Consider the following 16,558-nt stretch of genomic DNA (forward strand, 5'->3'; position numbering starts at 1 on the left):
CTCAGTGTGGCTTTGAAAAAATTACTGCTCAAGTGCAATAGCATAGAATTTATATCTTCCTAGTTTTAAAAAATCATATTCTAGCTTTTTTTTAAAAAACAAAATACCTTGGGGTCTGAAGCATTTAAAGGGGGCTACAACTTGAATGTCTCTATTTTCCACTTGCTTAAACAAATCTTATAATTCCTTCAAGTTACATTCTCCCCCACATTATCCAAAAAGACTTGCATGATCTTTCCTGCTCACGATAATCCCTCATAGATCTTCCTGCTTGTTTCAAAACTGTGATCTATTTCATATGCTAACCAGACTATTAGTTTTGTTTTCGAGTGAGTGTGTTTGTCATATACCTGTAATTGAATCCTAAATTTTATTTGGCCTGATAACCCCAATGCTTCCAGTTTACCTATCACCTTCTGCCAAAATCTGTTCTCTGGCACCTCCTACCTGCTGGGTTGGCCTCCGTCATGCTGCATGGACATGACTTATGGTAAGTCTGTCTGCTATTTGGAGACCAGTTTCTGGGAATACTAATTAACATATTGAGGTTCCCCTCTGAGATGATCCTCTAACTTTTCTTTTTAAACAAAATACCTCGGGGTCTGAAGCATTTAAATGGGGCTACAACTTGAACGTCTCTATTATCCACTTGGACCAACAATGATGTCAGAAGCACAAAATGGGGACAATAAAGCTGTGATTAGATCTCCTAGACACATATCATGAAGAGAACCAGCATTTATAGTTAATCTAGGTATTATTTAAAAGATAAATCTTTATTTCATGTCATCATGTCGACCTATCACAGAAATTACCTTTACTGTGTCTTCAAATGGGAGTGTAGACATTGCATAAGGAAAATAAAGATATAAAACAAATGTGAAGAGGAGTTTTAAATACTTTGAAGAAAGTTATATAAAGTATTCCCAAAGCTGAAGAAGATGCTAAAACTGGAGGACAGACATTTAAACAACCCTTTCTAAGTAAGCTGTAAACAAAACAGTTGAAATAACTCATCCTAAAAATATATGCCAACTTGTCAAAACACTATGGCTAGTTAATTAAAATAGCTTCATGCTTGTTGCTCTGCCCCATGTTCTAAAGGAACTGATTCCACTCTCAAAACAAGTGCCCTACCAAAGTCAGGTGAACAGAGTTTTTAAATAAAGTCTATCAAAAGATACAATGTCTATTTTTTTAAATAGTCAATTATTCATGGGACAGAAAAGAAATACAATTTAGATTTGTAAATGTAATTCAGTGAAGTGATTGTTGAATGTAATCTTCATAATTATTTTTTCAGTGCATTAATAATTACTTTCCAGGAAATATTACTTCTCTTTAAGTGCTTTCCAACTAGACCAAAGAGTCCTTTTTAATATTTAACTGAGCATTTTATTCAGATTTTTATTTGGATATTTAATTACTGTAGGATCATACTTCAGTGGAAATGACCTAATCTGATAGTATTGATGGTTCATTCTCCTGCTGTTCATAAACATTTTACTTCTTGAAAAATCTCATATTCTTCGACTTTCTGGAAATAATGTTATGTTCATCCCTTTATTTACTCTTTCATTCAGCAAAGTATTTATGGTAAAGCTGCAATGTACTGAACATGAATTAGCTGTGAAAATGAAAAAATACATTTCCTCTCATTGAGCTCACATGTTATAGGAGGAAAGTAGGTATGTAAGTATGAAAGTAATAGGCAGGTGCATAGATAAATTACAAGAAAGAGAAGCATTGAAAAGATGCATCAACAGTGTTTTCACACGTATTCACCAAAATATAATCCTTGAATCTTTCTTTTTTCCCTCTAAAAGTCTCTCTTTTAAAAGATTTCTCCCATCACCCTGAAATACATAAAGCTATTACATATACAATGAATATTTAATCCATATTATCTATCTATATGCATATTTTATATATATATATATACATACATACATACATATATACACACACACACACACATATATATATATCTAAGAATCACACAAGGTGAAGTGAGAAGATTTCTAAAGCACACGCTGTTAAAGAGAAGAAAAGTTCAAGGAAACACATATGTGTTCAAAACCTCCCCGCATTTACCTGTAAATTCCAGCAATTTAACTTATGACTTCCTCCACCTCCGGGGTTCTTTATTCAACAGATGCTATCTTGATGCTAGGCTATACCAATCCAGCTGTGAAGCTCAACAGTTTTTTAATCTTCCCACACCAATCCATCAGAGTTCAGTTATGCAAAGCATTTATGATAAACTAAGAATAAATGAAAATTTAACAACAGATATATCACCTCACACACTAGCAAAGTAATGACTAAATATTCTCCAAGCCAGGCTTCAATAATATGTGAACTGTGAACTTTCAGATGTTCAAGGTGGTTTTAGAAAAGGCAGAGGAACCAGAGATCAAATTGTCAACATCTGTTGACATCATCAAAAAAGCAAGAGAGTTCCAGAAAAACATCTATTTCTACTTTATCAACTATGCCTAAGACTTTGACTATGTGGATCACCACAAACTGGAAAATTCTGAAACAGATGGGAATACCAGACCACCTGATCTGCCTCTTGAGATACTTGTATGCAGGTCAGGAAGCAATAGTTAGAACTGGACATGGAACAACAGACTGGTTCCAAATAGGAAAATGAGTACATCAAGGCTGTATATTGTCACCCTGCTTATTTAACTTATATGCAGAGTACATGAGAAACGCTGGGCTGGATGAAGCACAAGTTGGAATCAAGATTGTTGGGAGAAATATCAATAACCTCAGATATGCAGATGATACCACTCTTATCGCAGAAAGCAAAGAAGAACTAAAGAGCCTCTTGATGGAAGTGAAAGAGGAGAGTGAAAAAGTTGGCTTAAACTCAACACTCAGAAAACTAAGATCACGGCATCTGGTCCCATCATTTTGTAGCAAATAGATGGGGAAACAGTGGAAACAGTGGCAAACTTTATATTTTGGGGCTCCAAAGTCACTGCAGATGGTGACTGCAGCCATGAAATTAAAAGGCACTTGCTCTTTGGAAGAAAAGTTATGACCCACTGGGACAACATATTAAAAAGCAGAGACATTACTCTGCCATCAAAGGTCCATCTAGTCAAAGCTATGGTTTTTCTGGTAGTCATGTATGGATGTGAGAGTTGGACTATAAAGAAAGCTGAGCGCTGGAGAATTGATGCTTTTGAACTGTGGTGTTGGAGAAAACTCTTGAGAGTCCCTTGGACTGCAAGGAGATCCAACCAGTCCATCCTAAAGGAAATCAGTCCTGAATATTCATTGGAAGGACTGATGCTGAAGTTGAAACTCCAATACTTTGGCCACTTGACGTGAAGAACTGACTCATCTGAAAAGACCCTGATGCTGGAAAAGATTGAAGGCAGGAGGAGAAGGGGTCGACAGAGGATGAGATGGTTGGATGCCATCACTGACTTGATGGACATGAGTTTGAGCAAACTCTGGGAGTTGGTGATGGACAGGAAAGCCTGGTGTGCTGCAGTCCAAGGGGTTGCCAAGAATTGGACAGAACTGAGTGACTGAACTGAACTGACAGCATCATTGGCCTCTGTGGTCATCACCAGTGCCTAATCCTGCCCACCTCCACACACTCACACACACTGGAAAATTTTACTGGCTCCTCCACTCACTCCTGCCTATATCTATCTTTCTAGCCTCTCACCTCTCCTCCTCCTTCTCTTCCTTTCTCTCCCTTCTTTCACTCACTCTCTCTTCTTGTCTAGTAAAAACCTGAGAATGTTCTCTAGCTTATGAAGAGGAATTTCCTTCTCCTAAAGCCTTCATATCAGCAACTAGATCTTGGGAGGGGGGGGTTAGTTGAATTTAAAAGTGTCAAGGCAGGAATTTTTACTTTCAACCTGAATAATTCATCTAAATATAGTCTTTTTCAAATATCTCTATTTCTCTACTCAAATCTATTCCATTAAATTGCGAATTCCTCTCTGCAGCTACAGACTCCTATGCACTGTGTTACTGATCTTTGATCTCCTTTCCCCCATCCTCTGTCTCCAGCACCTGGTAAGATGAACACTAGAAATGAATTTTTAAATGCTTTCTTATCTTTGTTTGTTTGTTTGTTTTGTTTTCTTATCTTAATAGAACAAAACTGAGTTCTCACATTGATGACTACAATACTACTCCTAGTTGGAAAATTTTTCTTGTTCCTTGTTCTGACTTCTAAAATTCAAGATGCCTGTCTTAATTTAATCTCTTCTCTGAAGCTTCTCCCTACTGTTCTGTCTACACTGCTATCTCTCTTTTGTTTATTTTTCTTTTTTGGTGAACCCCTAAGACACATTTTGTTCTTTGCTTACTGTGTGTGTGTGTGTGTGTGTGTGCTAAGTTATTTCAGTTGTGTCTGACTCTTTGAAACTCTCTGGACCATAGCCCAGCATGCTCCTCTGTCCATGGGATCTCCAGGCAAGAACACTGGAGTGGGTTGCCATGCCTTCCTCCAGGGCATCTTCTCCACACGGGGATCAAGCCAACATCTCTTATATCTCCTGCATTGGCAAATGGGTTCGTTACCACTAGCACCACCTGGGAATCCCTTGCTTACCGGACAACATATGTTTTTAATTCTTATATGTCTTAGGTATATCTTTTCTTCAATCTAGCAGAACGATGAGTAGGTGGGATATACGTGCTTAGTCACTCAGTTGTATCCAATTCTTTGTGACACCATGGACTGTAGCCTGTCAGGCTCCTTTGTCCATGGGGATTTTCCAGGCAAGAATACTGGAATGGGCTGTCATGCCCTCTACCAGGGCATCTTCCCAACCCAGGGATTGAACCCAGGTCTTCTGCATTGCAGGTGGATTTTTTTTTTTTTACCACCTGAGCCATCAGGGAATCCCAGGTGGAATATAACTGCAGATTAAATACTTAAGGAAGGAATTTAAGGAGTATATAAAAGTTAAATGACAGAAACAAATTTGAGACAAGATTTCCTCAGAGGGAGTGTTCTTTACAATTTACTTCTTGTGTTCTACAGTAACGTGTGATTTATATGAGTCATGTTATAGTTTATTGGCATCTGTTTATGCCTTAGTTCTAGCAAATTTACTAAAACTCAGAAAAATGTGATACAACAAATAGTATTCACAAAAATGTATTTAAAAGTCATAAAAATAAATAATTGTACTTTCTCTGAAAATATTCAGAATGGGCCTACTAATTCTGTTAAAATCTTTATAGCCATACTATAAGATTCTAATGGTTTCTTTTTTTTAACCAAACATTAAAATATCTTTCAATTGTATAAGTGGAATTTTCCTACCATTATAAAAGCCTAGAATCGATTACTTTTAAATCACTTAAATAATTCTAATGAGGCAAAACCTTTTAGTAAAACTACTTCTCCATTTCCAGCAATTTTACTACTTTTCTATTTCTCTTTTGTTAGAAATATGTGGATATGAAGTGGATTAGATCAGAGCTTAGTTGGTTATGGACTTGTTAGGACGTTTGTGTTAGATATTTTTAAAAGCTTGAATATATATGCCTTCTGAGGCTCTGATTCCTTAAATCCACTCTCTCACCACATGTACTAGTTCCTTGAACTTCAACATGATGCTCCCAGACGGGGACCAAGTTTGCATGAAACTCGGTGCCAAAATGCCACTACTTTATCTTCATCAAACAGTTATTACTCTGAGTCTCTCGCTGCACATGTAAGGCTCTGTGCTAGAGAGGCTCCAGGGATAGATAGTTATAAGCAACGGCGTATGCTCTACCAAGCAGGAAAAGGTGAAATGCTGATTTGCAGGTTGGGTAAAATGTGCTTCAGGAGTTGCAAAGAAGAAGTCATCCCATGGTTTTAATGAGGGGGCATTGGAATGGTATTCAATGGTCAAGTCTAAACAGGCAGAGCAGGAGAGAGAGACGTGATCTGGGAAAGAAACAGAGGATCACAGACATCCTGGAATAAAGCCGCTGGGGTCAGGCAGCAGTCCTCGGGGCTGGGGCAGAGCCAGATCAGAGATGTGAGAGAATAAATAGGTAAGGTCAGACCACACAGGGCACTGAGAGAGCGCCTGGAGTCCGGACTTCACTCTTTGACAATGCGAGTCACTGTCAATATTTTTGGTTGAAAACTGACATATACACCATGATGTTTCAGACTGGAAGCTTAGGAGGGTGAGTTGTATAGGGCATATGGGCCAAAGAGACATCTGGAGGCAGAAGGTTCAACTGGAGATAAGTTTACAATAGTACAGAGGAGTCAGGACTGGAATGGTGGCAGAGGATGAGAAGGAAAGATAAGGCTACAAGAGGCATGCGTGCTCAGCCGCTTCTGTCATGTTCAACTCTTTGCGACTCCATGGACTGTAGCCTGCCAGGCTCCTCTGTCCATGGGATTCTCTAGGCAAGGACACTGGAGTGGGTTGCCATGCCCTTCTCCAGGGGATCTTACTGACCCAGGGATTGAATCCTCAGCTTCTGTGTCTCTTGCACTACAGGCAGATTCTTCACCCACTGAGCCATCTGGGAAGCCCTCAAGAGACATAGCAAGTGATGAATCAGTATGCCTGGCTGGCTTACTAAGGGTTGAGGCAGAGGGCAAAGAACTTAATCAGACCTCCTCTGGGGGGCCTCATCTTCGACTCCTCCTTGTGTTAGATATTTATTAATCTGGGTTTTGAGGCCCAACTTCTCCCCCATTGTCTTTAGGACTGCTTCACTCCCAACAGGACACAGGTGGATGCAGGACAATCCAGTCCCTGCTACTCCTTCCCTGGAATCCAGAGTTAGACCCAACAGCCAGAGAGCGGTCACCCTCTCAGGTGTTGACTGTGGCCATCTTCTTCCATGTGAACTGGGAAGCTGAAAAAGCTGCTTTACAGCAAAAGAGAGTAAGAAAGTAGAAGTGAAGAAAAAAAGATGAGAGCTGGAGAATCAGAGCGTGGTCTGGGCTTCCTGTTACACTTTAGTCTCTGCTTTCACGTGCCACTAAAATGCTGCTGCATACCTCCTCTTTAATTCTGCAGGACAGCCTCATCATGCAGCCACACATTTCCCCCTTTCTCCTTTGATGAAGTTGGCTTGGCAGGGTTATTGTTACTTGTAGCTCAAACAGTCCAAACTGATACATTCCTCCCCAGAAATTCTCCATCTTCAGTCAAGGTGTTCTGGCCACTCTGAACACTTCAGATTTACTGACTCCACACTTTCATGCCATTTCCTGCATCTAGAATGCCTTTCCCTTCCAAATCCTGCTGACTCTGCATGCATAAATCTGATTATCTTTCCTTCCATCTCTCTCTTATTAAATACTCTTCGAGTGACCCATAACATCTGCAAATTGTAACATTACATTTTCCCACTTCAATCCCTGATTTTAGTGAACCTATTGGAAGAATAATTAAAACTACAAAAGAAGGTGAAAGGTGGTGGATGGTAGTATAAAATCAAGACATTTATGCTCTCACATATACAAATGAAAAGATAATGGTCTACCTGGCTATGGATACTTCTGACACTAAGATGGGTTCAAGAGGTACCGGTAGGTCACTTGGGCAAAGTCGATATTTTACAAATGATAGTATATTCATTAAGAGGAGTGTTAGATGAAAGAAAATAAAAATAGTCTTTAAACAACTAACGCATGACACACTATTGTGTAAGTGCTATAAACTCAATATTATAAACATCCAGAGGAGGTCCCACAGCAAGTGAGAGACAGGGAACCTTGCCAGGGCTTCCTTAAAGGCTTTTTTCACTACGCTAAACCATCACACAGGAAATAAAAAAGATGTATGTTAATTTTCAGATGAGACAATAATTCAATGTAATTTTTAAAAACAATAATGTATTTTAAGTTTTCATCCATTAAAATAATACTATTTCCTGGTGGCCCAGACAGTAAATAATACTCCTGCAAAATGCAAGAGACCTAGGTTCCATCCTTGGGTTGGGAAGATCGCCTGGAGGAGGGCATGGCAACCCACTCCAGTATTCTTGCCCAGAATATCACCACGGACGTAGGAGGCTGGTGGGGTACAGACCATGGGGTTGCAAAGAGTCAGAGTGACTAAGCACAGCACAAAATTTTAATATATCCTAAGAACTATCTTGAGTCTCATGCCTGGGCTATGTTATATACCAAAACAAAGAAACAAAAACCTAACCCCCCTCAAAAACAACAACAATAACCACAAAGCAAAACAGATTGTTATTCTCTTTCAAAACACTAAAGAATATCTTTTATAAAGGCATCTCTTTGCCTCTAGAAATGAGAAAAACCAGTCTAGTATCCTGTGAAATCTCACATAAATTCTGAACATAATGAAGTTTATTTCCCCTTCAGCAATGGAGCCTTTGTTCTGGTGACTTACGATGCCTCTGGAGAGGAAAACACAAAAATGCCTTATGAAAGCAGTGAGAAAATGTCTAGCAAGTGGATGGACATTTAATGAACAAGACAAAGTGCCAAGTAATAGTTAATGTCTCTTTCTGCTTGACTCAAAGGAACATCCCTAAGACCCCAAAGCACTCACACCAGAAGATTACATGAGTAGCACTGGTTAGCACAAAACCACTGTACAAACAATCTGTTGCTAAGCAGGGCAGAAATATTGTTTACACAAAAATGGAATGATCTCCGGTGAATACTGAAAGACAGTGATAATTTCCATAACCAGAAAAAGCATTTTTATATTATTCCATTTCAACTGCTCTAAAACCCTGAGTTGCTTTGGCAATTGCTTATCCTGGCTTCGTTGGTTTTATATCATCCTCATCTCTGCAGCTTTCCATTTACTAAATGACAGTGATTTTTTTTTTCCCCTGAAGCTTTGGCCAAAAAACAAAACCATTCTGTATGGTTTCCAGGGCCACCTTGCAATGGTCATACAATGACTTTTTGGTGCCCCTCTCATAAAAGCCCATTTGGCTTATACTCCCAGTAAAAGTGCTGAAAATATGATGAGAGAAGTTGCCATTAATAGCAACTGTAAACTATGCATTTCTCTAGCTTTATGGAGCCTTTCACTGAATAATGTTTATAATACAGAGAACAACGCCTGGGGTGGCTTCAGGAGAGGAAGAAAATACAAAGACACTCACCTGCATTACAATAAGGAGGTCAAAGACCAAGATGAAAGAAGCCAGAAAGGCTCTGGAAACTTCATCACTGGGCAAAAATCCCCGATTCAGTTTGTCCCAGCTGATCCAGTCAGTTGTAATGACAAGTACAACCACAGACGTCAGAGTAAAAAGAACCGTCCTGCAAAGAACACGACAGTAAAGAACATTAGAGTAATAATATAAACAGTGGGGAGTGCACATGATCTGCTGTATTAAACATCTACCCTTTTCCAAGTACTTATCCTAAGGCATAGGCCCCAAAAGGAAGATGAAAAAAGAATCAACTTGAGCTTTCTTTCAAAAGCAATTAGAAAAAGGTATGATAGTATCTCTTTCAAGGTTTTTCCTAAAGAAAAATAAGGCACTGATTATAATACAAATAATTACAACAAAATATTATAAATAACCTTACTTGCTGAGCAGAGCTGAGCTGAAGTCGCTCAGTCGTGTCCGACTCTTTGCGACCCCATGGACTGGGGCCCCCACAGGCTCCTCCGTCCATGGGATTTTCCGGGCATGAATACTGGAGTAGGTTGCCATTTCCTTCTCAAGGGGATTTTCCTGACCCAGGGATCGAACCCGGGTCTCCCGCATTGTAGGCAGACGTTTTACCATCTGAGCTACCAGGGAAGCCCAACTTAGTGCACTATATATTCCAAAGAGAGCATTGGTTGTAACTCTCATTATATATATACATTGTTTTACTGAAGGTGGCAGACATACATAAAGCAGATGGGTAATAAAGTCCTTGAATTCCATGATCATCCTACAAAAGAGAGGATATAGATAGATGGGTCTCCTTCATCATCCCCAAAGCCTGACGAGCTCTGTAGAGGAACCACTTCTACATGCTGAATGCATAGCCTCTTCTAATGGGACTCATATCACAGATCACTTGGGGCCTAGTGACTTATCCAGGTCACACAATGTCTGATTCCCCCATCCCTAGTTATAAGATACTGTGTGTGTTAATTGCTCAGTTATATCCGACATTGTGAATGCATGGACTGTAGCCCACCAGGTTCTTCTGTCCATGGAATTCTCCAAGCAAGAATATTAGAGTGGGTAGCCATTCCCTTCTCCAGGGGATCTTCCCAACCGAGGGACCGAACCCAGGCCTCCCACAGTGCAGGTGGATTCTTTACCATCTGAGCTACTAGGGAAGCCCATAAGATATTAGGGGCCTGAGATTTTTCTTTCACATATTTTTGTAGCCTCCATAAAATCTTACATAATTATATGCAGATGGAGTTCAAAGAATATTTGTTGAAACTGTAACAATTATCAAATAAAGTTTTAAAGAAAATACTTAAATTGGTCTATAATATTGATATTCAAAGTGAATCTGAAATGTGGGCAGTGGAAATGCAATCTGCCAATGTAATAGAGCCTCTGCTTTCAGAGTGATCTTTTTTTTTTTTTTTTTTTATTAGTTGGAGGCTAATTACTTCACAACATTTCAGTGGGTTTTGTCATACATTGATATGAATCAGCCATAGATTTACACGTATTCCCCATCCCGATCCCCGCTCTCACCTCCCTCTCCACCCGATTCCTCTGGGTCTTCCCAGTGCACCAGGCTGGAGCACTTGTCTCATGCATCCCACCTGGGCTGGTGATCTGTTTCACCATAGATAGTATACATGCTGTTCTTTTGAAATATCCCACCCTCACATTCTCCCACAGAGTTCAAAAGTCTGTTCTGTATTTCTGTGTCTCTTTTTCTGTTTTGCATATAGGGTTATCGTTACCATCTTTCTAAATTCCATATATATGTGTTAGTATGCTGTAATGTTCTTTATCTTTCTGGCTTACTTCACTCTGTATAAGGGGCTCCAGCTTCCTCCATCTCATTAGGACTGGTTCAAATAATGAATATAGTAAAGTTGCAGGATATAAAATTAACACACAGAAATCCCTTGCATTCCTATATACTAACAATGAAAAAACAGAAAGAGAAATTAAGGAAACAATACCATTCACCATTGCAACAAAAAAGAATAAAATACTTAGGAGTATATCTACCTAAAGAAACAAAAGACCTATACATAGAAAACTATAAAACACTGATGAAAGAAATCAAAGAGGACACAAACAGATGGAGAAACATACCGTGTTCATGGATTGGAAGAATCAATATTGTCAAAATGGCTATTCTACCCAAAGCAATCTATAGATTCAATGCAATCCCTATCAAGCTACCAACGGTATTTTTCACAGAACTAGACCAAAGGATTTTACAATTTGTATGGAAATACAAAAAACCTCGAATAGCCAAAGTAATCTTGAGAAAGAAGAATGGAACTGGAGGAATCAACCTGCCTGACTTCAGACTCTACTACAAAGCCACAGTCATCAAGACAGTATGGTACTGGCACAAAGACAGAAATATAGATCAATGGAACAGAATAGAAAGCCCAGAGATAAATCCACGAACCTATGGACACCTTATCTTTGACAAAGGAGGCAAGGATATACAATGGAAAAAAGACAACCTCTTTAACAAGTGGTGCTGGGAAAACTGGTCAGAGTGATCTTTGTACAAAGATATTGTTTTGAATTATAAGAAGAAAAATGAAAAAGAAAAAATATTCTGAAAATAATTTTAACGTAAAGGAATAAATAAAATAGAGAAAAGAAATGGAATAATATGAACCATCCCAGAATTCTCTTAACAATTGCACAAAATACAAATTTCTAAACTGAAATTTGGAGTTTCCTTTTTACAATTTTCTATTTGGAACAGGTTATATTTTGAGAAAATGAATATAATAAACTCGTTTTTAAATTTTTACCCTATGAATAGAAAAGATACTTTTTTTTAAATTTTAGAAAATAAAAATTTCTTAAAATTTATTAAAATTGCAGATTCTAAAGAACTTGACTTGTTATCTCCAAAGTATAAGTTAAAAATTATCTATGCTACTGTTTAGAACATCTTTTGAGCGTTTCCTGAAATCCAAATGGATTAAATGAGCATGAGATAAATCCTAAATAATTATTAAACTACAACAGAAAGAAATTGCAAATATCATATAGTCAAACATAAGAACAATGGAATTTTAAACAAATTTTAAGTCAATTTGTTTTTGTCTTCTTGAGTTTGAAAAACTTTAAGCAAATTTGAATTAAATTACAATTTCTTTTGTCAATAGGAATATAACAACTTTCATGAAGAACAGATAGATATTGACTATTTTTTGAAGCTCTTTTTTGGTAATAAAGGTATTTCCTCATCACTCTTGGCTTTTCATATGTGTGCTTCACAAGGATGCTATGAATATATATACTTCTTAGTATACACTGTATGACCGTTGTTCAGTCACCCAGTCTTTTCCAGCTCTTTGCGATCCCACAGACTGCAGCATACCAGGCTTCCCTGTCTGATACAGGTTGGTAAATGGTTGGGATCCCAATTCTCTCAAGCTCGTCCTTTTCTGCCTATTTCACAAGGCTCCCCCACCCTCCTGTTATCCAGGACAAGACGGTGAAGTCTTGGTGAAACAGGGTTACTTCAGCTCTAAGGCCAGCATCCATCCTATTGGTCTGAGCCTATGATTGATAGGTTAGTATTTTTTTTTTCCATTTATTTTTATTAGTTGGAGGCTAATTACTTTACAGTATTGTAGTGGTTTTTGCCATACATTGACATGAATCAGCCATGGATTTACATGTGTTCCCCATCCTGAACCCCCCACCCACCTGCCTCCCCATCCCATCCCTCTGGGTCTTCCCAGTGCACCAGCCCCGAGCACTTGTTTCATGTTAGTATTTTTAATGTCATTGGTACACTTTCCCCAAGAGACACCTGAAATCTTATTTTTGTGAAGACAGTTGATTACATAGGAATTCATATTTACTGTTACTTCATTGGTCTAAGGATGTAAACTGATACTGTAAATTAAATATTAATGCAGAGGCATATTTTTATGTGACAAAATCAGAGATTTTAAAATAAGTGTTTGATGAGTAATCACAAGTCTCACCTATTACAAAATTCACAAAGGAGTTATTTTGTTTTTAAAATTTATTTTATTGAAGAATTGTTGATTTACAATGTTGTGTCAATTTCACTTGTACAGCCAAGTGATGTAGTCACACACACACACACACACACACACACACATATACATATATATTCTTTTTCATATTTTCCATTATGGTTTATCACAGGGTACTGAATACAGTTCCCTGTGCTATATAGTAGGACCTTGTTGTTTATCCACTCTATATAAAATTGTTGCATCGCTAATTCTGAACTCCCCATTCATCCCTCCCCTATAGCCCTTTTCCTTGTCAACCACAGTCCGTTCAAAGGAGTCATTCTTACTCATGCTAATAATATCACTGTGAATAAAGTCATTAAAATTAATCATTAAAACTCTTTGGTAATTAGAATTTATCATAATGTCTGTTGTAGAGCTTCAGAGCTCTACAGAACTTCCTGAGAGCAGAATGTCTCAGAGCTTCCTGAGACCAAATCTATACCAATTCATGTCTTAGATGTTTAGTTTATTTGATATATTTTATTTACCCAGTAAATAATAATACTCTTTCCAAGAGCTTTTCATAGATGCTTTCCTGGTTTTATTAATTACTTCTGTTTTGACAAAGAGTATTGCTGCAGATCTCAAGAGAAAGTTACTGATACTATTTTATTACTCCAAAGAGAAATTAAAGGAAGTATTCTGCCTGATATTTAATATTTAATACTACAAAAAGAATAAAAATGGCAATCATTAAATATGAATGCATACAGCTCAGAGAAGGAGCTCTAAAAATAAAGGCAAGAGGATGGAATAAAGAAAAGGAAAAGAGGATCAAAATACATTAATTGGTTATTCCACCTCCAAAATTACATTCAATGCCTTATGTAGATATAGATAAGATATAGACAGTTTGTGGAAGCAAAACTATTGCTTGTGGTTTGTTTTTCTGAGCCACCTCATAAAATTGATAGATTTTACCATGCTATGATAATTCAGTTAAAGCACCAGTTTCAAAGAGCCATGACTCTATTAGGTTATACAAAAATAGTCACTTTTACATGAAACTTCTATGAAGGAAACAGTAACAATAACAAATTACTATTACAGTCATGGGCTTCCCAGGTGACTCAGTGGTGAAGAATCTGCCTGCAGTGCAGGAGACGTGGGTTCGATCCCTGGGTTGGAAAGATCCTCAGGAGAAGGTAATGGTAACCCAGTCCAGTATTCTTGCCTGGGAAATCCAATAGACAGAGGAGCCTGGTGTGTTACAGTCCATGGGGTCACAAAAGAGTCGGACACAACTTAGCAACTAAACTACAACAAAAAATTACAGTCATGCCACCTGCAACGTGTCAGGAACTGGTATACGAGCTTTACACAAATTAACCAGTATAATTCCTATGTGTGTGTGTGTATAATGCTTACTACAATCCAATATTGGCTAACTCCAAATTGCAAGTGCAGAAACTGAGTCAGAGAAAGCTCAGTTAACTGAACATGTGCTATGGATTTTACCAACTACATAAAATAAAAGATATAAGATGACTCAAACCCAGGCTGACTCATGAAAGTCTGTGTCATAACTGTTGTACATACTGCCTCTCATTTGAAGCACTTGATTTTACCCTCTTGTTACTAGATCTGTACCTAAGATATAACTCATTTTCCATTTTTATTATTAATGTAAGTATAATGTTGGAAGGATATCATCCAGGAATACTAAACATTGAAAAGTAAAACTGGCAGAACCTCTAACAAGAACTGACAGGAAATGGTTAAAAAGGGATAGTGAAAATGGAAGTGAAAATGGAACCTCATGGATGCTAGCCATCAATGCAGCATCCTTTGGTTTTTATTTAACCAATATGGTTGAAAAGATGTTTACTCTGGATCATGATTCTTGGGAGTTCCAACTTCTCTTTTTAAATAGCATCCAATTAAACAATTATCTGGATTATTTCCTTTCAAGCTGCAGCCAGCAGCAGCAGGACATTCTGGCTCATCAATTCCACTGTCTCTGGTTTCTGGCCACCAGTCAAACAGAAAGAGCTCATACATAATTATCAGCTCAAGTGGTTAGTCTCACTTCCATGTTTTCAAATTTCCAGTGTGTTTGCTTTTCCTCAATTGCTGCTAACTCCTCTTAAATTAATAGGAATTAGAATGTGAGACCAAGAAGGGTTAAAAGAGCTTTTCTAATTCACTGCTTACCAGTCTTTGGGGTGGGCTCCTGGGAACCACAGGGTTGCTATGGAATTGTGAATTTATATGTGCACTATGAGTTGTCAGTTAAATGAGAAAATTAAATGCTTCCAGAGAGGTTAGGGAACTTGTTCATGTCACATGGACTGCCAGGGACAGAACTACCATGAGAACTGACTCTGAGCCAGGACTTGTCCTGTAGTAAACTACTTTCTCTCTTTGGCTAAAAATCTGCAGATATGCTAAAAAATTTAATATCATCTGGATCTCATCTGGAAACATACTTTATAATCTACTCAAATATCTGTTATGTATGTTGATTGGAAACAGAGTAGTTCATGTAAATGAATCAAGATAATTCCCCAATTGTTTTTTAATTCATAGTTTTAACCATTCTTTCACTCTAATTTCTTGATTTTTAAAAAACTACTGAACTTCTATTTTAAGTAACTAAATTAGTTAACATTTCTTTCCCTCTTCCATTCATAGCCACTGTAAGATAGACTTATTACACAGTTAAATAGCCTGAAATCAGAGATTAAATCAAGAGAGAGAAGAATTGGCATTGAGCTTGGATTATCCACAGAGGGCTAACTCCGTGTTAATCATCACACAATTTCATTTTGACTAAACCAGGAAGCAGGGATGTAGAGAATCTCCTAACTCGTATATTATATGTTGAGTAAAACAAAATCATCAAAATTTGATCATGTTTTATCCTACTAAAAATAGCAATTTCATGTGATTGAACATAATAAATATGTTTTCATATGTTTTAATAGATTAGCCATTACTCATGTTCTAAAATGTTTATAATCTTTTATTCCAGTCATGAATATGATATTTTTTTCTGATTATGTTGCACAATTACTATAATGGCTAAAAGAAGTAAAAATCACTTTAATTTTTCTATAGTACTTGTGTTAAAACATTGGAGCTCAATCAAAGCAAGTCAGATAGTATTTTATAATTTCTCACAAGAAAATAAAAATCTGTGAATCTTATTAAAAATGAAAGTTTTAATGTTATCACTATAAAAAAAGAATGAATGCATGGATCAAGATAGCAAATTTAATCTTACAATTAAGATTTCATATGTTAAAGTACTAAACACATAAAATGAAATGTGACATGACAATAGAATTTAAAATGATTTAGAATCATTATTTCTCACCATGTTGTTTAGAGGGGAAAATAAAACAAGCAGGCATAAACAGAAGAATACTCTTCTTCACTTTCCATTGTAA

At 37.4% G+C, this 16,558-nt stretch overlaps 1 protein-coding gene across 4 annotated transcripts in view; it reads right to left on the bottom strand.

Moving 5' to 3' along the window:
- Positions 1 to 16,558, bottom strand: part of TMEM117 (transmembrane protein 117) — a 561,967-nt gene that overhangs the window by 103,108 nt on the left and 442,301 nt on the right. For all 4 annotated transcript variants that reach the window (XM_061129506.1, XM_061129513.1, XM_061129509.1 and 1 more), the window contains one exon: positions 9,100 to 9,259. In XM_061129506.1, the coding sequence (XP_060985489.1) occupies positions 9,100 to 9,259 (160 nt within the window). The remainder of the gene's footprint in view (positions 1 to 9,099; positions 9,260 to 16,558) is intronic.

The sequence above is a fragment of the Dama dama genome, chromosome 3, assembly GCF_033118175.1.
Source record: "Dama dama isolate Ldn47 chromosome 3, ASM3311817v1, whole genome shotgun sequence".
NCBI classification, from domain to species: domain Eukaryota; kingdom Metazoa; phylum Chordata; class Mammalia; order Artiodactyla; family Cervidae; genus Dama; species Dama dama.